The 24187-nt window shown below is 33.3% G+C and overlaps 3 protein-coding genes across 3 annotated transcripts; 1 reads left to right on the top strand and 2 right to left on the bottom strand.

Moving 5' to 3' along the window:
- The first annotated feature begins 4271 nt into the window (after positions 1–4271).
- On the top strand, positions 4272–7474 carry LOC107490763 (ultraviolet-B receptor UVR8). The gene is made up of 8 exons (XM_016111565.3): positions 4272–4788; positions 4860–5015; positions 5090–5248; positions 5338–5505; positions 6004–6135; positions 6232–6318; positions 6793–6888; positions 7129–7474. The coding sequence occupies exons 1-8, from the start codon at positions 4617–4619 to the stop codon at positions 7299–7301; spliced, it is 1143 nt and encodes a 380-aa protein (XP_015967051.1). The 5' UTR covers positions 4272–4616; the 3' UTR covers positions 7302–7474.
- Positions 7475–7729: 255 nt separating this feature from the next.
- LOC107490754 (protein PTST homolog 2, chloroplastic) lies at positions 7730–9221 on the bottom strand. Its single transcript, XM_016111557.3, has 4 exons — positions 9010–9221; positions 8784–8931; positions 8189–8257; positions 7730–8109 (listed from the first exon to the last, which is right to left on the bottom strand). Exons 1-4 carry the CDS (start codon positions 9084–9086, stop codon positions 8008–8010), a joined length of 396 nt encoding a protein of 131 aa, XP_015967043.1. The 5' UTR covers positions 9087–9221; the 3' UTR covers positions 7730–8007.
- A 12016-nt stretch (positions 9222–21237) lies between these two features.
- Positions 21238–22405, bottom strand: LOC127747618 (zinc finger BED domain-containing protein RICESLEEPER 2-like). The gene is made up of 2 exons (XM_052261699.1): positions 21445–22405; positions 21238–21305 (listed from the first exon to the last, which is right to left on the bottom strand). Exons 1-2 carry the CDS (start codon positions 22403–22405, stop codon positions 21238–21240), a joined length of 1029 nt encoding a protein of 342 aa, XP_052117659.1.
- Between the last annotated feature and the right edge of the window lie 1782 nt (positions 22406–24187).

Genomic DNA, 24187 nt, shown 5'->3' with positions numbered 1-24187 from the left:
TAAGTAAAGAAATCTAAACAAAATAATACCTCAAAGCTGCACAACCATGAGTGTGGCCACATTTGTTACACTTCTATCTATCACCGATACTTAGTTCTATTTTTTTCGGGAACCTCCTACATGCCTTGTAGAACCAATCCTTGTTCATGGCATTTATAGCCACAATGGTTGCAGATATCCAGCAAGGACCTTCTTGAACCAAGCCAAGTGTTTCTTCAATTGTCTTTACAGAAACATAACCTTGATTAAATTCATCAGCTCCTGACCATGTATGCTGTGAAGACACTTGACTAATCCTCACAGAACTTGATGGCGACACACTAAGCAGCCTAAGGTGAATAAATGAGAAATAATGAATAGCAACATGTGGTTGAATGAAAATATTTACATTAGTGTTATTAATACATTAAGATTCTGCAAATCTTTTCTGAAACTCCATTATCTCTTTTAAGTTGTTGTCAAATTACATTTGAGACACATCAAAGTTGCTTTGAATAGAGGTCTTTCCATTTCACCTTGTTGCTCTGACATATTGAAACAAAACTATAAGGAGTTCCACCCTTCCATCTTCAAGTTGTGGAAGAATCTAGTCCACCATGTTTCCGAATAGAATGCAGTTTATTCTATTGCTCCTGCAAGATGTTAATGGAACATTTTAAATAGTGCAAATCCTTATTTTGTAAAATGATTCTAAATATCAAAGGATTTTGATAAAGTGCAAATCTTTTATTTTGTAAAATAATTCTAAACATCAAAGGAGTTTAACAACATACTCTAGATCTTCTAGGACAACCAACAAATGCTTAATCTCTTTCTCTTTGTTAGTGACCAAATATTTGGGATCCTCTTTGCCAACTACCTCGGCAATGATATCTGACAATACAAATGCTCTTTATATATCTGACTAATAACTTAGTATAGGAATATGTTCAATATAAAATACATGTACTTATCAAAATTCTCATAATCATCCAACTTATAGCCTTCAGAAAATCTGGTATAGATTTGAAATGAAAGGTTTTCAATGAAAAGTATGGATTCTCCACATGGATGACTCGTGTTCTGTGGGAGAAGCAAAGTATCCATTTTCTCGAAGTTATGATTGTGCCTATATCATTAGCAACAACAATGAAGTGGGTCATTTGATAATTCTAAAACTGTACAATAGAACCCTTCCACTTACTGACCAAAGACCTAGGAATTTTAGCATGCATCCTATCGCCCTATTAGAAAGATTTGGTGTTAGTTACTGGTGAAGCATAAATTAGTTAGTCGGAAGAAAATATTTAAAAACACAGTGTACAAACCTTTTTATCCTGAAGAATCATTTGAATGCTTCCAACCTCCTTCTCATTATACTTACTTGGGACTTCCTAAATCCTAATAACATAAACTTTAAAATTTCAGGCAAATTTTGTTGAATTCAAGTCAAGAAGGTAATCAACGTATTCGGCCATTTCGATGTTAGTATTTGTATGAGATGATATGGAATGAAATTTTGGATGCCTTAAAGGGATATTTAGCCTATTTTGTATGTATAAGTGTATTATACTTTCAAAAATTACTATCTCGTATATTTGAGAATAGGTTTGAATTAAGCATAAAATTGGTCCATGTATATCCACTTTAGATTGCCATCTTTTCCAATTGATTTTATTTATTTTTTTTATTATGATGTAACATCAAGTATAATATTGTGTATGTATAAATGTACAATTTCGTATATTCAACAATAGGTTGAGCCAATTATCAGTGTAAATCAATGTTCTAAAAACCGGTTCGAATCGGACGGTCGAACCGTGAATCGATGGAATTTTCGGTTCGGACTAATGGCAAAACCGTAGAATCAGCAAACCGATGTCGAATCGCAAAACCGGCCGGGAACCAGTCGGTCGAACCGAATCGTGAACCGGCCAGTTTTTTAAATTTGACCAAGTCCTTCCCATTTAACCCAGCAACTTTAAATCCCTAATAAAGTAACCCACTCCACTAACCCTTGCTCCACACAAGACAAACGGCGCAGCTCTCCCTCTCCCTCCCTCACCCTCACCCTCACCCTCAACCTCACCCTCAAGCTCGTCTTCCCTCTCACTACCGGCGAGTTGTCTCCGTCACTTCCGTCTAGCTGCTGGACTTCTCCCGCCGCCGTTGCAAGTTAGAGCCTCGAAGATTACAATCGCGATCGTGCAGCTCTCCACCATCGTCGCTGTTTCAACTCTGGAAGGACCGTCGACGGACTCGCCTCCTGCCTCCGTCGTACACCTCTCTTCCACCGTCGCCGGCGTCAGCTCGGTTGCACTGGTCAGTTTTGTTCACCGATTCCCCCTCTATTTTATACTTTTATGCTTCTAGCTTCTAGGTTTTTTTAAACAATAATTATTGAATAATCTATAAACTTGTTATGGGTTAATAATTGTTAATTATTCTGTGAGTTTTGCTGCTGTTATTAGTTGAATAATTGTTGAATTTTGCTGCTGTTATTGGTTGAATTTTGACTCTATTTTGGTTGAAATTTGCTGCTGTTATTATTCATATCAGACTCTTATGCATAGAGATAGAGTTTGGAGCTAACAAGTGAAGCTATAGAGTTTTTGAATGGTACCTTTTGATTGTTGGATACAGATAAAGTATGTAATAACATTTTTTATCCACTCCAATATGCACCTCCATTTAGTTAGCTTCCATGCTCATTTTAATTTATAATTTCTATTCTTTGGTCCTTCAAAACTTGACACTTCCTAGGATTGATCCCTATGCAATCAACTTATTAATACTGCTCCAGAGAGGTGAACATTCCCTTTATTTGTCCCTTTTTCTTTTTCCGAATAAATAATTACTTTTTCACTAATTTTCCACTACTATCATATTAATCTGCATTGTTTTTTGTTTCAGGGGTATATTAATCTGCATAGTTAAATTACTCTTTTGTGATATTGAAGAAGTAGACTTAAATTGTTTGATGGCCTCTAATAGCTTGAGCTATTGATTAAGTATCAACAATAGAGCTTTGAGATAGTTCCTAGGTCCAACACTCAATAACAATTAGATTTTGTGTAGTTAAATGTAATACTAGGCTTATCATATATTGTATTTAATTTGTTAGGACGGAAAGACAAAAAAGAAAGCAAAAGGTACAATATGAAAGTATTTGAATGAGATTATAACATTCAGGTTTATATAGTACTTTTAATTTGGATATTTTAGTGTGTTTATTTATATTTTATTTATTATTTTATTATAAAACAGTTTTTTCAGTTCAACCACGGTCGAACCGGTTGAACCTAAAAACCAATAAACCAATAGCTAGAGCAATTTGATGATCGGTTCGGTTTTCAGAACCTTGGTGTAAATGACATTTATATTTAACATTATCTGTATTTAGCAATCTAATATACGGTGATGTAAAAAATTTTCTTTTACACTACCATTGTACCACATGCTGCATAATAAAGTTAATACTTTTTAACATAGTTGTAAAATTCGGACCGGACCGACCAGTTCAACCGAAAAACTGGTGAACCAAATCTATACCAATCCAATCCGATAGTTAGACCGTGTAAGGAAGTGAACCGGTACGAATCGGTCAGATCCAAAATGAACCGTTGAAAATCGGTCAAACTCGATCAAGACCGATCCAGCCGAACCGATTGAAAATGCAAATTTGTTCAAAATGATAAAAAGGAGGTTCAATCCCTTGTCTTCAGGGAATTAAAGTGCTAGCACAGCCGCTAGGCTGTAACATTCCTCATGCATTAGTATGCAAATTATGTAGTAGTAGTAGTTTTTAATAAATACTTGTAGTATATAATAGTATAATAGATATAAATTAATTAATAAATTATTGAAATTTAAAAATAATAGTTATTTTAATACAAAAATAAAATAAAAATATTTATAATAGAATAAAAATAACAAAATACTTATTGTTCTTATTTCATATTATTTTAAAATAGTTTAATATTCTTAAAATATTAGTGAAAACATATATTTTAAATTTTTAGTTATTTTTTATTTATATAGGACCGGATTAAACGGTTCAACCAGTGATTTATCAATTAAACCAATAACTCAATGACCCAATAATTTGATCGGTCAAACCGATTCGGTTCTGACAACTATGCTTTTCTGCCAATGAACTATGTACTACTGTCTTATTATATATAGAGAGAGAACACAACTTGAGGAACACGCTTTGCGAATTCCCACTTTGCCTGAAATGAGAGCCATCAAATTCGAATATGGACTATAGTCACCTAGTTCTCTAAGAACCAACTTTAATTTTTCACACAATAGACAAATCCATAAATCAATGTGTAATTTTATTTTATTTTATATTATTTCAAACTTATTTTAGGTTAAAAGCGTAGTTCCGTTAAGATCATCAAACATTTTTATGGTAAATTTCTTCTCTAGTTTTGATAATCCCTAAATTCATCGTTCTCCATTGGTAAGGGACTAAGTGCTCTTTTTAAATACAAAATTAAATTTTATTTTATTGTTTACGGTGGAAAATAAGTAGGAGAGGGAGAGAGAATATCGAAGAAAGGTAGTAAAGTAGCAGCAGACAGCAGTTAAAGGAGAAAGAAACTAAGAAAGTGGGCAAACACAATAGATAGATGGAAGAAGAAGAACGAGTGTGGAGTTGGGGTGCTGGGACGGAGGGGCAGTTGGGTAATTGCAGCCTTGAAGACGAGGTCAGTCCTCAGCTCATTCGCCAACCCCCTCTTTCTGTCTCCAACATCTCCTCCCTTGCCTGCGGCGCCGCCCACGTCATCGCCATCACCTCCAGTTACGACTCTACCCTCCTTCTCTTGTTTTAATTTCAACAACTTATTTTCTTAATTAACAATGAAGTGTAGGTGGGAAGGTACTTTCATGGGGCAGGGGCAGTTCTGGACAACTAGGCCATGGGGAGTTTGTTAACAACTCCTTGTATCCTAAGCCTGTAACATCTCTGGACCCTTACTTCATAACCAATGTCTCTGCTGGTTGGAGTCACTCCGCTTTTGTTTCAGGTTTCTACTCTTCTTCTCTCTGTCTTGACTCTTGAGTGTTTGAAAGTAACTAACTATTGTTATTTTTTCTCAAGATACCGGATGCTTGTTCACTTGCGGCGATGCTTCATTCGGTCAGCTTGGCCATGGCGATTACACATCACGCTGCTCTCCTGCCAAGGTATCATCCTTCGATAATCGCCGTGTTGCCAAGGTTGCATGTGGCATGCGCCATTCCCTCGTTTTGTTGGAAGGTACGCCCGGATACATATACAAGTTACACATTCGATCTTGAGTTATGTTCTGCTGCCTCTTTTAAGCATCAATCGCAATTATGGTGCAGATTGTTCATCAAATCAAGTTTATGGATTTGGGTCTGGGAAGCGCGGTCAATTGGGTGTCTCCAAAGATAGGGTCAAATCTATTAATCTTCCTCAAGTTGTTAGTGGATTTGAAGATGCTGAGACAGTCGACATTGCTGCAAATGGAGATCATAGTGCTGCAATATCTGGTAAATCCTTAACTTTCTGAATGAGAAAGTCTAAGAGGCCAACACTTTTATTAAAATTGGCCAGCATTTATCCGACAAAAGAAAAGTGAATTATTCCACACCATTAGATGTAATCTCACACAATTGAAAACACTAATGATAGCTAAATGATGGCTACAAATCACAAACCCTGCTGGCCCCTAGCACTCCTCCTTTTTGAATTGCTACAATCAGAACCATAATTTTCGCCGGGAATCATGGTGGTGGTTGGATGATAAGAAGCGGTGGGACCTGCGTTTACATCGAAAGGCGAAGAACAATGTCACCTCATTCTAACAACAAAAGTTTGACAAAATTTCTAGTAGATAAACTAGGTCATCTGATGAAATCAATATAGAAAGATAGTTAACCAACATGGGTCATTGGCCATCGCATCAGTTTTAGTTTCGTTCATCAATATAGAAAGATATTTTCCAACCTGTGTTAGTTTCGTTCCTTTATATCTTTTTGTTGCATCAGTTGATGGAAATCTTTACATATGGGGAAGAGGATTCAAGGGCTATGAAGATGCTAATTCTCCTCGACGATTGAACTCTACCTTGAGTTTTACCAAAGTTGCTCTAGGATGGAACCATGCTTTAACTTTGACTGGTATTTCTTGTTACTATCTATTCCAATTCCATGATTTCCTTACTTCTCTTGCTTCGTATTGAAGAAGAGTGCATATTTTGTCAAATTTGTGTATAGCTGCAGGTGAAGTCTATATGATTGGTGGCAACCATCTTGGAGTGCTTAGTAATCATTGGAGTACGAGCTCAGCAAAACAGTTACATGGTAATGCATTTGAGTACCTTGTTCTTGAAGAAACTATAATTACTCTCTTGGTGCACACATGACATATCTAATCTAATCCTTAAGAATGCAAGTCGTATTGCCATGGTTAGTTCCATGCATGTGTTTGAATTATCTATCTTCGCCAACATCATTACTAGTTCTAGCCTTAAACATTTTTCCAATAATCAATATTGAATCAGTGAAAAGATGGTATAGATAAACCTAGTTCACCTTTAGCAAAATAATGTACCTGCAGAACACTCATGGATCTGGAACCCAAAAAAGGCAAGCAACCGTTGAAAAGCTTGTAACTTAGTGGGGAAAAAAATAAAAGGAAAAGAAAAAACAGACATGGCACTGCCTGAATTCATGGGTAAAATTTGATGGTGTAAGTAAAAGGTGGAGTTTTATCATGCAAAATGTTGTTTAAGGACATTGCCCTTATCTTTGTTATGCTTTGTCATTCTGTGGTAGATTTAAGAGAAGCCAATATGGAGAAAGTCCCTGGCCTTGATGATACAAAGGTTGTTGATATTGCCGCAGGTGCCGAGCACTCCATTCTTGTCACAGGTAAGATGTTCTTCTCTTGTTCTTAGGCAAGAAAAAGATTGCACTTAAAATTGTGTCGTCTCCTCATCTAAAAGTAGGTTTGGTTTCAGAGTGGAGACCACGTTAAAATTTGGAAGCAATGCAATAAGTATTGACAATTTGACATTTGAATACAATATCAAGAGGTTGATTTTTTTCTATACTTTCATTATATTAACATACTGATTTCGATCTTGTTTTTACCCTTATTCTTTAAATCAGATAATGGAGAAATAAAGACATGGGGTTGGGGTGAGCATGGTCAACTTGGCCTGGGGGATCCTTGTGACAGGGCCCGTCCTGTTACAGTAAATCTGGGTTATGATATGGATGACGTTTCCTCTATCAGAGTCTACTGTGGAAGTGGCTTTACCTTTGCTTTAACCAAGCTCTAGATTCTTAGACTTTCATGAGGCTTTCAACTTAACTTGGTTATCCTCAACATTTTCCTTGTAACTCTAGACTTGTGATCTTAATCTAACTGTCAATTTTCCCAAAAGTGAAAGGAATACCACTGCAACTATAATTTACAGTTACTAACTATAATTATATAATTCATTGATGATAATGCTAGGACATTGGATAATCAAATTAGCTCTGCAAAGTTGTTGGCCAGTGTTTCCATCAGTTAACTATTTATCTTGAGTAAACATATGTAAAAAAGAGATCAAACCCGGTCTCAAAAACATGAATACTTAAGATTCTTTGACCGTGAAACCATGCTTATTTGGATCATTTTCATCTACCACGTATAATCAAAGAGCATGAGAATCACATTATACACAGAAAGGGTGTGAAACCACTTAAAGATTACATGAACATGTGGAAAAAGAATTGAATGGGATTAATTTCGACATCAGTCAATATATCCATACATGTTTGTGTTACATGTTAAAAGAATCAATGAACTACTCACTACTCTGTACATGAGTGTAAAAAGGAAAATATACTGTCCTAAATGTTTGAAACCACCCCAAACATTTGGTTTTTCCTGTGAAGAAATGAGAAGCAAAAAAGATTTCGGGTACTAGCCTAATGCCTGTGATACTCTTTTCTGATCTACAGATTCTATCTCAGCACAATCGCACACACTATCATACACTAATCAGGAACCTCGAGGAGATTGTTCTCATAACCTTTATTGGTAACAACAATAGGCCGCAGTGGATCAACTTTCCATTCACCATCAACAATGAATTTGATCTGTTACAGAGAATCAAATATTTGAATGCTTGCTATACCTTATCTGGATTGTAAATCAAGTAGTTGAAACACAACTAACCTCGTATTTTCCAGGATATAGCTGCAAGTTCAAAGAAAACATGCCAGTATTTGATTTCTCCATTTTTCTCTGCAATGTAATACTGTTAATTATTGGTGTGTTTTATGCTAAGTGTAAGGATCTAAAATGCCTGAGTCTATACAACAGAACAAAATAAAAATAAAAAAAATCTTTTGCAAAAGTAATCATTGCATCATTAAAATCAGAGACAACTCAAAATTGTAGAATACATCCTCAAAAGGGAAGAACGATGTAGTTTCTTAAGACAGCCTGCAACTGACACATAAACACTAGACAATCAAAACGCAAAATCAGGTTAAAGTAATGATCTAAGAACTCACTAAATTAGGTCCACACATTCGCAGTTGTCCTTAATTTCTATTTCTTCTTTCCATAGTATTTCTTTTTTAAAGTAAAACAACCAGGAATCCATTTTCGAGGGCTTCAAGGTTGTGCACAACCCCTCATCCGCATTCACATGCTAGGCATAAAATTTTCAAATACACATGGTACTACTTCTCAAGATCAGATTCATGATGAAACCCATCTTGAGAAAATATTCATTATCTAACCAAAATCATGAAAGAGGTCTGACCTGGGTGGACCAACCATCAAAGGATCCTACTAAATATACTTGTGAAGCTGGATTATGCCAAACTACACAAATCATCTTCAGAATTTGCAAGGCTCTGTGAGCATTATTAATCCTCTTCTGCTTCTCTTCAACAATTTTGTGTGCATCCCTGGGAAAACATGGGATTGTCAAGGTTTAGGTAACACACAATATATATAAGACAATGGTTGAGTGGAGTTGAGGGTACATTATTGCCAATGACATCTTTCCTTCTAATACTGACAACTTAGCACGTATGGAGCGCAGTCTGTCCTGAGCATTCATTATCTCAGTTTCTTGGAATTCCCAAGCATCGGAATACTCTGCTAGATCATCTGATGAGTTCTTCTGATCCTATAAAAGAATATACAGCACCCAACTCAGGATTAGTTTAGTATCCTGAAGAGAAACTTACATACTAATGCTTTAACTACCCAAAAACTGCTAAAGAAAGAGCAATGATTATTATTATTATTTTGAGGTGGTTTACAATTGACAGCAATGTGTTGGATTCTTCAACAAAAGATAGACCCACTACCGAAAGAAAAATAATAATAATAATAATAATTTTCATAACAAGTTAACTGGTAACACAGAAAATTTAAGTACATTCACACTGTTTGGCTTATAACAGACTGTATGTATCCTTTTGTCATTCATTTCCCAGCCCTATCGCAGTAATTCTATTTTCCTATCATTCCTCATACAAAGTATTCAGCTTCTAAGTCTAACTACTCAACATGCATTAAAAATGGGTACATGAATTTGCTAACCGAAAAGCTACTACCCTCTACCCAAAAAGCCAAAAAAGAAAAAAAAGAAAAAAGTGATTTATAAATTAAGACTGACTACATGGAAAAGAATGGGAGAGGTAAATGAGATTCAAAAGAAGCAGGTATGTAAATCTCATGCTATTTATTTCGTTCTTATGTTGCGGTAATAATAATATACAGCCATGTCCATTAGCTCATTACTCACCCTTCAAAATCTACATTTGAAGAACCATTCCTCTGGATAATCCAATTTCTCCATGTGTCAGGCTCAAGGGAGTTTCTTAAATTTTCACTACCTAATTGAGATCTGTGCTGATCATGTTTGATCAAACCACCATGAAGAGTACTTACTGTATCTTTATCTTCACTGTTTCTGGAAGGGTCACTTTCATCTTTCTCTGTTAACCCAAGTCCAAAGGAATTACTTCTCTGTCTCTCCAGCCGCTTCAATATACCCTCAATGCCTGACTCCTCAACTTCGATATCCCTGTTAAACAGAAGATCGCATTCAAAAATAATTCTCGTACACTTACCATTAGAACAAAAGCCATAACTGATGACACGGCAACTTATTTCTTTAGAATTTCTTAGAGGATGGCACTGAGTCAGCATGTTAAACTCCTCAAATTCTAATGGTAAGACTAGCCAAATAAAGCCAAACGTTCCACTCCAATATCACCTGCGGCATTGAACCCATGATTTTGTTTTGATATAATTTGATGGATCAAATGCTTACTCCCACGTCAAAATTTTAGCCAATAGATATGGCGTGACTAGTTCCCAAAATTTTTTCAAAGTCACCATCTATCTAGAAGAGCTGCCACCTATTCTTGGGCAACAACAACCGCAATGTTAAAAGTATCTAATTCTACAACTGACAACATTAACCAAATAAAGCCAACAAAACTTGTTACCATTGCAGTCCACATGGGACTGCTCCCTGGCAGCTCTTACCGTCTCAAATCTGAGAAACTAAACTGAGGCACTAGCTCATAACTGCGGGAACAATGAAAGCATAGATAAAATGTTCCAAATTTGAAAACTTTAGAACTCTTCTTAGGTCCGTTAAACCATTCAGGCAAAAACTTCCAAGGGAAAAGAAACCCAAAACAAACACAAGAAAACAAAAAAAATACGGCAAACTAGTAATAATGATAATAATATGAGGATAGGTCCAACATTATAGCAAGATTCTTCAATAAAAAAAAAAAAAAAAAGGAGACATCTCTCAAGAAGCTCGGCTTCCAGAGGAGAGAACACTTCCTCTTCGGCCCCACCCAAGTCCTCCTTGCAGCAAAGACCCTTCCTCCCTTTTTTCTTCCTCAGTGATTTCTCCTCCTGCACCTGGAGCTGCACCTGGAGCCTCTTGGCGGTGGTGTACCGGAAGGAGAAGATGAAGGGAGGAGTTAACTGAAAGAGGGTGTGGCGGTGGCGGTGGCGGTGGGGAAAGAAATGGAAAGAAAGGGAAGAAAAAGAGGGTGCGGTGGTGAGGGAGTGCATGATTCAGGCATTTCGTCGAACAGCTAGAGTGTGTTCAAGAAATGAGAGAAGACAAACAAAAACGCGCGAGAGAGAAAGGGGGAAGTTCTCGTTTTGTCAGAGTCTGAGAAGCAATTGTTGAATTCTGTTCTGAGCTGCCGATTTCTTGATGAGAAAATTGAGGCTCTGCTATGCGAGCTTAGAACAAGAGAAAAGTGAAATTTGCATTGGTGGGAAATCTGCTCATTTCAAAGGCTGAAGGTGCAGCCATATGTAGCATAACAAACTCTGCTACAAGATCCAAACTAACTAACTAACCAATGCAATACTCTCTCCAGCTACCTCCTAATTACTCTCTCCCTCTCTAACAAACTCATTCACGAGCCGCTGGCCTCAAACGATGGGTTGAAGACGGTAGAAAAAGGACGGATCAACACAATGAGTTTTGCATAATTTTTTTTGGTGACTATATATTTTGCATAATTTAATACTAAAAAGTATCTTTGAACAAATTAAATTGGTATTAAAATTTCAAGATTAAATTGAGTATTACGCTCTAAATTATGTTAAGTAATCAAAACGTTGACGCACCTGGTCTCTATAAAATAGAGTAATTATCTAAATCAATCTCCAATAATTTTAAAAGTAAATATTTTAGTTTTTTAAAAAAATTAATATGTAGATCAATTCTCAAAATTTTATTCCAGCAGACAAATCAATTTATTTTTCGTATTATCTAGATCGGTTTCTAAGAATTTTAAAAATGAACATTTTAATCCCAAAAAATATTAATATATAAATCAATTTTTAACATTTTTTTTATTAGATATAATAGTCCTCCAACAAAAAAATAATAATAATAATAATAATAATAATTATTATTATTATTATTAATCAATAAAATTATTAGAAATTATTTTACAAAAAATTCAATGTTAAAACTATTTAATATTTTTGTATTTAATATAATCAAAAGATGTCATACTTTAAAAAATACGTTTGTATTAAAAGAAAATATTTTAATTTGGATTTCAAAACATTATTATTAATGTTTTAAAATTTTTAGAGACTGATTTGGTAATTACTCTGCCGAAAAATAAACTAGGAACTGGTTTGTCTGTTAGAATAAAATCTTGAAAATTGATCTATATATTAATTTTTTTTATGACTAAAATATCCACTCTTAAAATCCTTAAAAATTGATTTAGATAATTACTCAAAAAAATATTTAGAAAATATGATATATTAATTGAATAAAATATATTTGTAATTAAGTTATCGGACCAACTCAATTAAGATTGTTACTAAAATAATTTACTCATATAATATTACTAAAATTATTTCAGGTTTTAAAAAGTAATAAAAATATTAAGAGCATTTCAATCTAGTAAAATTGCGATTAAAGAGTAATTTTATTGTCCAATATTATTATATAGGAGTAAATATACTTTTTTTCAGATACGTGTGTATATTATTATGTCAATAAAAAAATAAATAATTTTTAAATTTATTGCATGTCTTATCATTTAAAGAGACAAATTTCATTAGTTAATTTTATAAAATATTTTATAATTATATTTTAATTAAAAATTAAATTTGAAAGACTTGGTTAAAACATTTTTTCTAATGTTAAAGGGACAAAGAAAAAAAAAATTCTAAAAGATAAATTGGCAAGAAAAAATTGATTCTGTTAAAATGAAAAAAGGTGTTGTTGTACAAATAATACTAAATGATTTATGAAGATGATGATCTTAAAGTTCACGACATATTACAAATTTTTAGATCTTATTTTTTGTGGTAATTTTTTTTATGTGAGACAAAAATTATCATTTCATTTGTTAAGTTTTAATATTGTAAAATAGAGATAAAAAAATTTTATTGTGTGAATTCAAAAGGTTAGAAAAGAGTGTTAACATGCATTGATGCATAGATTTTTTTAATTTTATTGTTTTACACCATGATAATTTTCTAATCCATTTCAAGTGATTCGTAAAATTTGTCTAAGTTTAGGTTTTTAACAAGTTTATCAAAGCAGTTAGATTAGTGGACCTAAATTATGTTGATAGTAAATTCACCTAGTGCAATAAATACTATGAAAAAAATTTGATAAGAAAGATATTAGATTCGTTTCGATTAGTTCATTTAGAAGACAAAGGTTTATATTATTGTCTCCTTTTGTTTATAGTTACTTTTGAAAGAAGGAAATTTAAGAGAATATTTCAATCTTAGGAAAACCAGTGTAATAGTGTATATATTTCTCTCTAAATCTAATATGTATATTTTTTTTGATAAAGAAGCAGAAGAGGATGAGAAAAAAAATAATGTATATATTTTTCATTAAAACTATAAAATTTATGAAGATTCTTATTATAATAGAATTATATTTTAGATGATAATTCATCATTTCTATAATAAATAAAAAAATGAACAAAATGTAAACGGTAAAAAAATTAGAAGAGAAGAAGTGTATGTATATGATCATTTTTCTTGGATACATACATCATTAGAAGAATTTGTGTTATGGGTCAAGTGAGATGGTTACTTCAATATGCCATTGTAAGCTAGAAGACCAAAGAGATTAAAAATTCTCAACTTGAATAAGTTTATGTGAAATGACCAAGATGGTAAGGATTTCGTAAAGATGTTGGCCAATTGTTCAGAGGATAGAACCGGAAGTAACTTTAGCACTTCTGCTTGGGATTTTTGGTGAACAAGATGATAATCAACTTCCAAATATTTGAGACATTCATGAAAGACGGGATTCACAGCAATATACAAGGTGTATTGAGTATCACAAAATAAAATCAAAGGATGCTCACAATAAATGTGTAAAAATTTTAGCAAGTTCAAAATTCACAACAGCTCTCGTGGAAGAAGAAAAAATATCCATTTAAAGAATATATAGTATCTGAACAACCTGCCTAATAAGAATCACTAAAAGTAGATATGTGCAAAGTAGAAGTCCTGGAAAAAAAAAACCATGACCAAGATTGTTTTTTAAATACCAAAGAGCAGCTTTGTAATGTATCTCAGTATGTGTAATCATAAATTCGCTAAGTTGTTGTGTCGCAAAAATAAAGAGATCCGAAAAAAGAGACTATCATTCTGGTAAAGACACAAAGTACTATCTACTGGAATAATAGTCATCTTACAACCTAAGAGACCAGCATCATCCAAAAGATCCAAGTAATACTTATGCTGTGATAAAGAGATATCTTTGACAGAATGAGCAACCTCAATACTTAAAACATACTTTAAGATACCAAGATCTTTGATCCAGAAATGAGAATTCAAAGTTCTTTTAATAATGCCATTTCAAAAAGATAATTCCTAGTATGAATAATATCATTGACATAATTAACAATATAGATACCTCATTAGTCTGCTAATACCCACAAGATAAAAGAAGAAGAAATAGTTTCTCATATCCTACCTTGCTAGATTGACGCATGTCATAAGGAAACTTTAATAATCAGCATCACCAATTTGGTCTACTCTGAGTAAGGCCAAGAGAAAGGGCCAAACAAACTGGAAGAAGAGGAAGAAAGTTATGAACAACATGTCAAACTAATGACATTAAAAGAGCGCTTGTTGGGAGGCAACCCAACCGTAGGTAACATTTTCTTTCCTTGGTTAGTTTACTTTCAATAATTTGACATATGATTGCATTCTAAGTTTGGTGTTGCCATGCAACAATTTGATTTTCAATCTTCATTGGGTACTTGCAACATTCTAAATTGAGAGTGTCACACTAACTTTGGTGTTGCCACTTATCTTTCATGCAAGGTACCAAGCACACCACTTATTAATGCAATCACATTGTCTCTGTTTTAGTTCTTGTGCCTTTATTGTATATTTAATATTGCTTACTTAAGCAGATGCATTACTCACATTTCATTGCGTAAGACACTCATGATCCATCATAGACCCCATCACCACTATTTTAATTGTTGCTTGAGTATAAGCAATCATTCTAACTTTGGTGTGGGAAGGGGAAGAATAGGAGGAAAATGACAACAACAATGAAGATGAACTACAAGGTGGTAAAATTCCTTTTTCCTCTTACTTATTTCCAGCACTTTAAATTGCATGATTGTCTTCTATTTTATTTGTATGCATGTGTGATTACTCCTTGTGAATAAGCATAATTTGATATTTGATTTGTAACATGTTGCTATGATATCATGATTATCATGAATTTTACTTGCACCCAATATCTCTAAGAATGCAACAAAGAAATTATTCTTTTGAAAGGAAAATGTTGAAGAATTTTATAAATCTTGGGGCAAGCAAAAGATTAAGAGGAGTGGAGGTTCTGATTGTATGATTGTGTATTGAGGTTGCATGTTTGTGAAAACTTGCATGGGAGCTCATAGACAGGAAATGAAGTTTAGAGAAGTATTATGGAATTTCTCAAACATCTATTGATCCAAGAAGCAGTAACAAAAGAAAAAGAAAAACAAAGAACAAGCCCAAGGTTTTGAGCATCAATTACTAGGAAGAAAAAGAAAGAAACAAGAACTCAAAGAGTTATTGTCCTAGTTAAATGCTTGTAGTGGATTTGTATCAAAGAGAGAGGCTTGAGCAAGTAAATCCTAAGGGGTGCTTCAACACCTAATACCTTAGACCAACTGGTTTGGGAGTATTGATTAAAAATTTATCTTAAAAAGCCGCTTTGATACATGACACCTAGAGTCGAGGCCAAATTCCACAAAGAAAGAAAATGCTAGAAAATAAGTGCTGCTTCAAGGTAACAATCTATAAAGAGGATTCTATAATATAATTTGAATGAAAGTCCTAAGATCTAAGACTTCCAAAATGTGAGGACTAATGAGTACTGGAATCCTTGCATAAGCATACAAATTAGAGTTCACCCCACTGTCACTTATTCACTTCACCTACTAAGGCATCATAAGCAATTCTTCAATACATTCCAATTAAGAGAATTCTTTGTGCATAGTTCTTTTCTTGCTTAGGGACAAGCAAGATTTAAGTTTAGTGTTGTGATGCCAGGGCATCTTGGCTAGTTTTACTAGACATTTTTTGTATGCTTTAGGTTGGTTTCATGCATTTTCTTAGGAAATAAGCAAGTATTTGGTTGAAAATGCAATCATACCATGATTCAAGCAAACATTGTGAATTTTGAATGATTTCATAAGAATTATGCATGAATTGAATGATAAAATGGATGATGCATGATCCCATGATTAAGAGCAAGACTTTGATGTACTTTGTTTGATTGATTTCAGGTAACAAGAAGCAGAGAAGAGCCACGTTAGTGGCTACGTTAGTGCCACTAACGTGGCCATTAACGTGGAAGACAAAAGAAGCTCCAACGTTAGTGAGAAAGTTAATGGCATTAACTTTGAAGAAGGAGGGCATGGAATGTTAGTGGTGGGCAAGAAGACCCACGTTAGTTTCCACGTTAGTTATATTAACGTGGGAACTAACGTGGAAGGAAAGAGAAACTCCAATGTTAGTGGAAAAAGTGAATGCCACTAACGTTTGCAAAGCCAAGAACACCCACGTTAGTGGCCACGTTAGTGCCACTAACGTGGGCATTAACGTGGAAGAAAGGAGGCAGCTGTGAAAGTTAGTGGAAAAAGTGAACGCCACTAATGTTTGCGAAGCAAGAAGGCCTACGTTAGTGGCCACGTTAGTGCCACTAACGTGGACACTAACGTGGGCAAAATCTCACCTGGCAGCCTAACCATGCCTTCTTCAAATAAGAATAATTTCAGCCACAAAGCTCCAAATGAAGTGATTCCAGTGAAATTAGAAAGTAGGATTCCAGAGATTTTCAAGCATATATGGCACTACATGGTGGACACTAAATTTGAGGGAGAACAACTGCCCCGAATGTACAAAGATGAACATGGTATCAACCTGTAGTAAGGCCAGCTGACCTCTTCACCTTCCAAGAAGTATAACTCGAGTTGTAGAGCTCTAAATGATGCGCTTCCAAAGGCGTTGGAAATTAGTTTTTATTCTTCTTCTTCTTTCTTTTCTCTTGATTTTACTAGAGAGCTTTCGATCTTCATCTAATTGGGTAATTGTATCAGAAGAGAAATTGCTCGTACTTGGATTTCCTCTGAACCTTGGAAGAGGAATGAGGAAATCATGCTAGAAATGCTCTCTCACATTGGATTAGGTTGGGGGTTGGATGGATATTGTGACATTTAATACTACCAATTCTTTGATCTGTGAATGTGTGTGGTATAATTAGTGACCAAACTTCATCTCTTCCCATGAACAATTAAATCAAGGAATTGGGAAATTGTTCAAGCTTAGAGAGATTGGATTGTCAAGGAATTGGGATCCAATCACTTAAGATTGCCAAGGAGATCAATAAATGTATTGATTGAGGAAGAGATGAGAATGAAATTGATCCGGAGGATTGCAATATCTCTTGATCCCAATGTTCATTTTATTTTTAGTTCTCTTTTCTTGCCATTTTACTTTTCTGCACTTTATTGCTTTCTTTACTTTTATGTCATTTACAGTTCCTTGTTACTCATCACTCCAATATGATTCGTCTAACTAGGATAATCAATTAACCATTGATTGCTTAATCCGTTAATCCCTGTGGATTTGACCTCACTCTATTGTGAGTTTTTACTTGACGACAATTCGATATACTTGCCGAAGAAAAATTTGTTGAGAGACAAGTTTCTGTGCATCAGTCACTTAACTTTTTCACTCAAACACGGACCTACACACATAAGTAGGGGACACTTGTCCCACCGTAATTTTGATTTTACTTTTTTAAACCTAATCAAATTTAGTCTTTTCCTGTTCTCAAATTTCAGTCGTCACTCTTTTATTCTCTTAAACACTCTTCTTAATTTTATAGTCTCAACTTTATTTTTCTATTATTTGTTTAGTGGTCATGTTTTTTTCATCGAAAAGTAAATTTTAAAATCTCTATGTTTTTTTTATATAGCTTTCTATGACTCTATATATCTTCCAATTTCATTGTTTCTCTTTTTGATATTTTCAATTGCAAATTTTAATCAAACATTTATAGTTTTGGTATTAATCTATTTTTTTATTCTTTTCATAACTTTGTATATTTTATTTTATTCTATGTATCATTTTTGTCTCCAACGTTTTTGTTATATTTAAGTCCCTAACGTTTTAAAATCGTCTCAATTTTGTCTCACCGTTAATTCTGTTAACAGATCTTTAACAGCAGGACGAGCCAATTTTAAAACGTTAGGAATTTAAATAGGATAATTTAAATATTAAAAATAATTTTAAAATTTACCCCAGACAAAAACGATACTTTACTCTAATAATAATAATAGATACTCCTGCATAAGAACAAAGTTGGGCATGTCAAACGATTCGTTAAGTTCCAACCAACCATCAGAAAAACATAAACAAAATAAATCAAGTTAAAGATACAACCTGCAATACTATACTATCATCTTATAAGACAAAAAATGAGTAAATAGATAAAATTATACGTAAAAAGATTTATAATTGGCAAAAATATACACACAAAAAATTATTGTAACTATTAAAATATATTTATAATCTTTTTGTGTATTTTTGTCCACTCCAAATAAAATAAATAGATTTATTAATATGTTTAAAAATTTAACTTTTTATAATATAATTAAATAAAGTATAAAACTATTTTATATTTACACTGCATCTTATATCTTGATATAAACAAGATCTAACGATGTTAAATGGTAGATTTAACCGTTCTTTAAAGCTACAGATGTTTTGCAACGGCGAGTAGAATGTTGTTTCAATAAGTTTGATTTTGATTAACCGAATACATAATGTTTTCACTTTTAGTTTTTCATATGATTAATTCATTTTGTTGGCAAATGCCTTTGGGAGTTGTCGTTTCATAATAAATTGCACCCACAAGTTTAAACTTAATATTTTTTAGTCTTATCTACCTGACCTCATCACACCAGTATAAGCTTGTTTAATTCTCAGCTGATTACCATTAGAAACAGAATCTCAATTTAATATGAACGAACAATGACAGGTTAGTATTATTATTCCACTAGCTAAAGAACTTTTATTTATAATATATATGATTATATAATGTCACCTCTCCCCCTCTCTCCAGGCCACGAGATGAAATAATAAAGAAGATTATTGATAAATAATAATCAATAAAGTTCAAATTGAAAACTTTCTTGTATATATATACTACTCAATATAAGAGATGTAAACATCGTTATCATTAAACCCCTTCTAATAATTGACTCTACGTTATTATTTATTTCAAAAATAGACTATACATTAGGAAAATAATTTATTTTTCTTTGTCAGAATTTATTTATTTATTAGCAGAATCAAATCACGTTATTTATTTATTTGGTAAAGTACGAGGGCCTACAGCCCCAGGGAAAGAAAACACACACACTAAATGGGTGGAGCTGGAGCCACCCCTTTCACATCATCAGCGAGCACTTGTACTATAGAGACAGCAGCTCTGTCAATGAATCTGATGACTCAATTTTGCTAAGTGCTCTGCACATTTATTCATCTCCCTCGTAGTTTTAATTTTATTTTTTTTCTAACTGAAAAATCACGCTTTCTTTTTATATTTTGAATGCTGGACAAAATCGGATACTACATGAGTTGGGCCAAATGATGGCCTATCTTGACACGCAAAATCATGAAATAGGTCCGTTAAAAAACAGAAAAAAAAAGTCAAACAGAAACATTTTTTAAGGTCAGGGAAAAAAAACTATAAGAGGATCATGAACAAAAGAAAAGGGGGAGAAAAAAAAAATAGATAATTGTAAGAGTTCAAGAGATTGAAGAACAAGACCAAAAAAATTAAAAAGTGATCGAAGATTAGATGTAGCTGCACAACAGAACACTCTTGTACATGTGAAAAGCCACATCCTAGTTTTAGATTTTTTAATTTTTTTTTTTAACAAAAAAAGCTCAACACACTAAAGTGAGTGACTCAAAGAAATATAAACACATATAACAAAACAAAAGAAACACAAGAACGACTAACCCATTATTATTTCCGTCATTGCTAACAACAGTGGTAGAGCTTGAAATTTTGTTTGGAGAGGCCAGAAATCTTAATAAAAAATTATATAATGCATTTATATTAAAATAAATTTTATAAATATAATTATTTTATTTTTAATTTTATTATTAATATGTAGGATTATATATGATTAAGATTAACAAAAAATAATTCTAATTATGATTAGTAAAAAATTTCGTTTAGGTTAATAAGCCAAATTGATTTTAAATAAAAAAATTAATTTTAAAAGAGAATCAGTTTTTACGTGAAAAGATTAGTTTTTACTAGGGCTGGGCATGGTTTGGATTTTTATAAATCCAAACTAGATCCATTTCAGAACCAGTTTTATGGTTTAAGAAACCAAACCAGAACTGGATTGAAGAGAAAAACCGGTTCTAAACCGGTTTCAAAAAACAAAAACCGATTTTAAACCAGTTTTAGATTTTAAATCCGGTTTTATTTATAAACCGATTTTAAATCCAATTTTACATATAAAAACCGGTTTTAAATCCAGTTTTACATATAAAACCGGTTTTAAATCCAGTTTTACATATAAAACCGATTTTAAATCCAGTTTTATATATAAAACCGGTTTTAAATCCGTTTTTTTTAATCCAAATCTAAAATCCGTTTTTTTTTAATAAAATCCAGTTTTAAAACCAAATTTTTTAACCAAAAATTCAGTTTTAAAACCAATTTTTGAAAATCCAGTTTTAAAACCAGTTTCTTTAAACAAAAATCCAATTTTAAAACTAGTTTTTAAAAATTCAATTTTCAAACCAGATATTTTAACAAAAAATCCACTTTTAAAACCCGTTTTTAGAAATTCAATTTTCAAACCATAATTTTTTTAAAAGTAAAATTAATACTAAAGTCATTTTAAAGTGTATAGGTTCATTACAACTAAAATTTGATTCTTTATAAATCTAATGACAATAGCTAATCTATATAACATTTAATCATTCTCAATATATCAAAAGAATACCACTAAAAAATCCCTCTAAAATAACAACCGCAAAGTATCAAAAGATGCCAAGTTGCCAACAAAATCATCACACAACCACAACCTTTGAGGAAAATATATCTGCAAATAACAAAATATACCTTTGTCATTTTAAAACAAATCTTTGAATGAAAGTATTAAACCAAATGAGAATATTAAGCATACCTAGTCATCATCAAGATTATCAATTGATGCCGCCATAGAACAAGCACCATCATTAGAGAAAAATATATCTGCCAAGGGAATCAAATTAATTATCAAGTCTATATTCAACAGCTTTTAATTGGTAACTAATACCTAAATTCTAAAATAGAAAGATAACAAAAACAAAAATAAAATAAAATGAGAAGAAATATGAAACAAATTTTATACCTTGATCAACTTGTTGAAGAACTTCACCATCATCATCTAAAGCAGAGAAAAGATCTTCCTTAAGCCAATCTCCTGTGCAGACTACGACTTCTACCATTCTAGGTGTTAAGGAACTGCGGTATGGATCGAGGACTCTTCCTCCAGTACTAAATGCAGACTCCGAAGCTACCGTAGAAACAGGTATAGCCAATACCTCACGAGCCATATTTCCAAGAATTGGAAATCGGGTTGAGTTGACCTTCCACCAGTTTAGTATATCGAACTTATGGGAGTATGGCTCGCATTCTTCTTGTAAATATCTATCAAGTTCAGATCTTGTATTTGTTCTGCGACCGGTTGCTTGCAGAAAAAAGCCCATGCCATGAGGATCGGTATTAATGTTACTGGCTTGAACATCTTGCGAATCAGCTTCACTTGCTTCCTCAGAACTTTGGTATTGCTGATAAAGTAACTTTATGCACTTGGACAACTTTGACTTCAATTCGCCTCCTTTTTCTTCTCCAAAGAAGTAATCCAAGAAATAATTGACATACTCAATCTTTTGCATTGAATTAAGTACGATAGCAATCAATAACAACATATTCACCGAATCAGGATTGCCCCAATACTTCTCATACTTAACCCTCATCCTTTCTGCCATTGACATAGTACTAAAATCAACAGAATCACAAGAATGACGAATAAATCGTCCAATTGCAAATACTTCCTTCATATACATATCACTGGTAACATATAAGGTACCAAAAACACGTATAGTGGCATCACTGAACACTCGCAAAAATGGTACAATGGACTCAGCATACTCCCAGTCTGAATCAGAAGGAACATCTCTCCCTTTTCCTCCATTCATCTCTCCTATATAGGTATTATCTTTCAAAGCAAGCAACTCAAATGCTTTGCGATGCTTCAAAGCTACCTCTAACATTTGATAGGTAGAATTCCACCTAGTCTCAACATCCATGCAAGACAAGCCTTTATATTGGATTTTTTCTAATTCAACACACTTTTGAAACCTACTAGCTCTAGATGGAGAAGATCTAACATACTTTACTGCACTACGAATCCTCAAGACTGATTCATCAATCTCTTTCAACCCCTCTTTTACAATTAAGTTATAATATGTGCACAATACCTCATATGAATAAATTCACCATTCAAAATAATGCTATTCCAAGAATTCAATCGCTGCTTCAGATATTTAATTGCAACGTCATTAGATGAGGCATTATCAACTGTCACACTAAAGACCCGATTCAAATTCCAATTATTTAAACAAGATTCAATTGTTGCTCCTATAACCTCTCCTGAATGACTTGTCACTTGACAAAAATTAAGTATTTTTTTTATGTAATTTCCAATCCAAATCAACAAAGTGTGCTGTCAAACTCATATAAGTAAAATTTTGAATTGAAGTCCAAGTGTCAGTGGTTAGACATACTCTACCACAATTTGCCGAAAGAAAATCTTGCAACTTCATCTTCTCTTCAGCATAAAGAGCTCTAATGTCACGTGCTAATGAAGTCCGTGAAGGAACTTTGAATCTTGCTTGTAGGGCATGCACAAATTTTCAAAATTTTGGGCTTTCAACGAAGCGAAATGGTAGCTCTTCCCCAATAAACATTTCCACAAGTGCCCTTCGAGCCTCCTCTTGGTCAAATTTGGAAGCACTGGCTGAATTTAAAACACCACGCTTATCTATAGTCGGTGTGGTCGTTGTTTTTCTTCTTTTGTTCGAATCATTATTAGGATTTTGCTTGCATCTTCTCAAATGACCACCCATTGAGCTGGTTCCATTCCCATATTGTATTAAGCTACCACAATATTTGCATTTAGCCTTCTTCTCAGTAGCATTCTCCACATCAAAATGATCCCAGACAGCTGACCGATTCTTATGAACACCTGATGGTGGAGAAGATGGTTGAGTGCTAGCAGACATCCCTGCTGCTTCAATATTACTGTTTTCAGTCATCTTGCTCTGCATATAAAGCAAGGTGTACATAACTCAAAATTTGGTGCCAAACATGCTAAAATTAACACAAACTAATCCAAAGAAACAGCAGCCATAAAACTTCAGCATGATTCATAAACTAATGCATGTTCATATATCTCGCAAGACAGCAGCAGTGTTTAAATCAAAAATTCATATAAATTGGGAGTTATGTACTCAAGAATCTATTGCTGCAGAATCAGAATTCAGTTTCTTTTTGCACAAGGCACCATTTTTCAAAAGGGGAAGCGTTATTTATAACTCATAAATTTCTTTAGGGATATGCAACCTAGTATATCTAATCTAATCATGCAATTAAACATAGGTTCAGAACTTCCCTAGACAACAATAACATGAAATAAAACTAAGATTCATATAAAAACCAATAAATAATAAAATCAACCATTCATTTTTACTATTTTAGGAAGTTCAGCCAAATGTGAATCAAGAATTATACATTCTACAAACTAGGAAACTTAGGCAACTAAATTCGAGACAGCTTAAACTACAAAGTTCTTAAGAGTTTTTTATGCAACCAACTAGACTTCTTAGAGTTTCAGGAAAAATTAGTTTCATTTCATTAAGAGGCCCAGATTGGCAGCAGTAAATCTAACAATTTACTAATTTACTAATTATTATTTACTATGTATGTATGTTGGTTGTAATTTACTAATTATTATTTAGATGGGTGTGAATTGGTTTTATTGTGATTGTGACAAATGCATATCTGCACATGTGCCCAAGTCAATGAGGGAA

This window comes from Arachis duranensis, chromosome 5, assembly GCF_000817695.3.
Source record: "Arachis duranensis cultivar V14167 chromosome 5, aradu.V14167.gnm2.J7QH, whole genome shotgun sequence".
Lineage (NCBI taxonomy): Eukaryota > Viridiplantae > Streptophyta > Magnoliopsida > Fabales > Fabaceae > Arachis > Arachis duranensis.
The sequence above is the reverse complement of the archived record's forward strand: the minus strand, read 5'-3'. Positions and strand labels throughout refer to the sequence as shown.

Excerpts from the sequence above, each read along its gene's own strand:
- LOC107490763 (XM_016111565.3), top strand. The coding sequence starts at position 4,617 with ATGGAAGAAGAAGAACGAGTGTGGAGTTGGGGTGCTGGGACGGAGGGG. Across the intron at positions 4,789-4,859 it reads CGTCATCGCCATCACCTCCA|GTGGGAAGGTACTTTCATGG; the intron begins GTTACGACTCTA and ends AATGAAGTGTAG. Across the intron at positions 6,319-6,792 it reads CTCAGCAAAACAGTTACATG|ATTTAAGAGAAGCCAATATG; the intron begins GTAATGCATTTG and ends ATTCTGTGGTAG.
- LOC107490754 (XM_016111557.3), bottom strand. The coding sequence starts at position 9,086 with ATGAATGCTCAGGACAGACTGCGCTCCATACGTGCTAAGTTGTCAGTA. Across the intron at positions 8,258-8,783 it reads TTGATGGTTGGTCCACCCAG|AGAAAAATGGAGAAATCAAA; the intron begins GTCAGACCTCTT and ends ATTACATTGCAG. Across the intron at positions 8,110-8,188 it reads TATATCCTGGAAAATACGAG|ATCAAATTCATTGTTGATGG; the intron begins GTTAGTTGTGTT and ends TCTCTGTAACAG.
- LOC127747618 (XM_052261699.1), bottom strand. The coding sequence starts at position 22,405 with ATGGATGTTGAGACTAGGTGGAATTCTACCTATCAAATGTTAGAGGTA. Across the intron at positions 21,306-21,444 it reads TCTTCAACAAGTTGATCAAG|ATATATTTTTCTCTAATGAT; the intron begins GTATAAAATTTG and ends TTCCCTTGGCAG.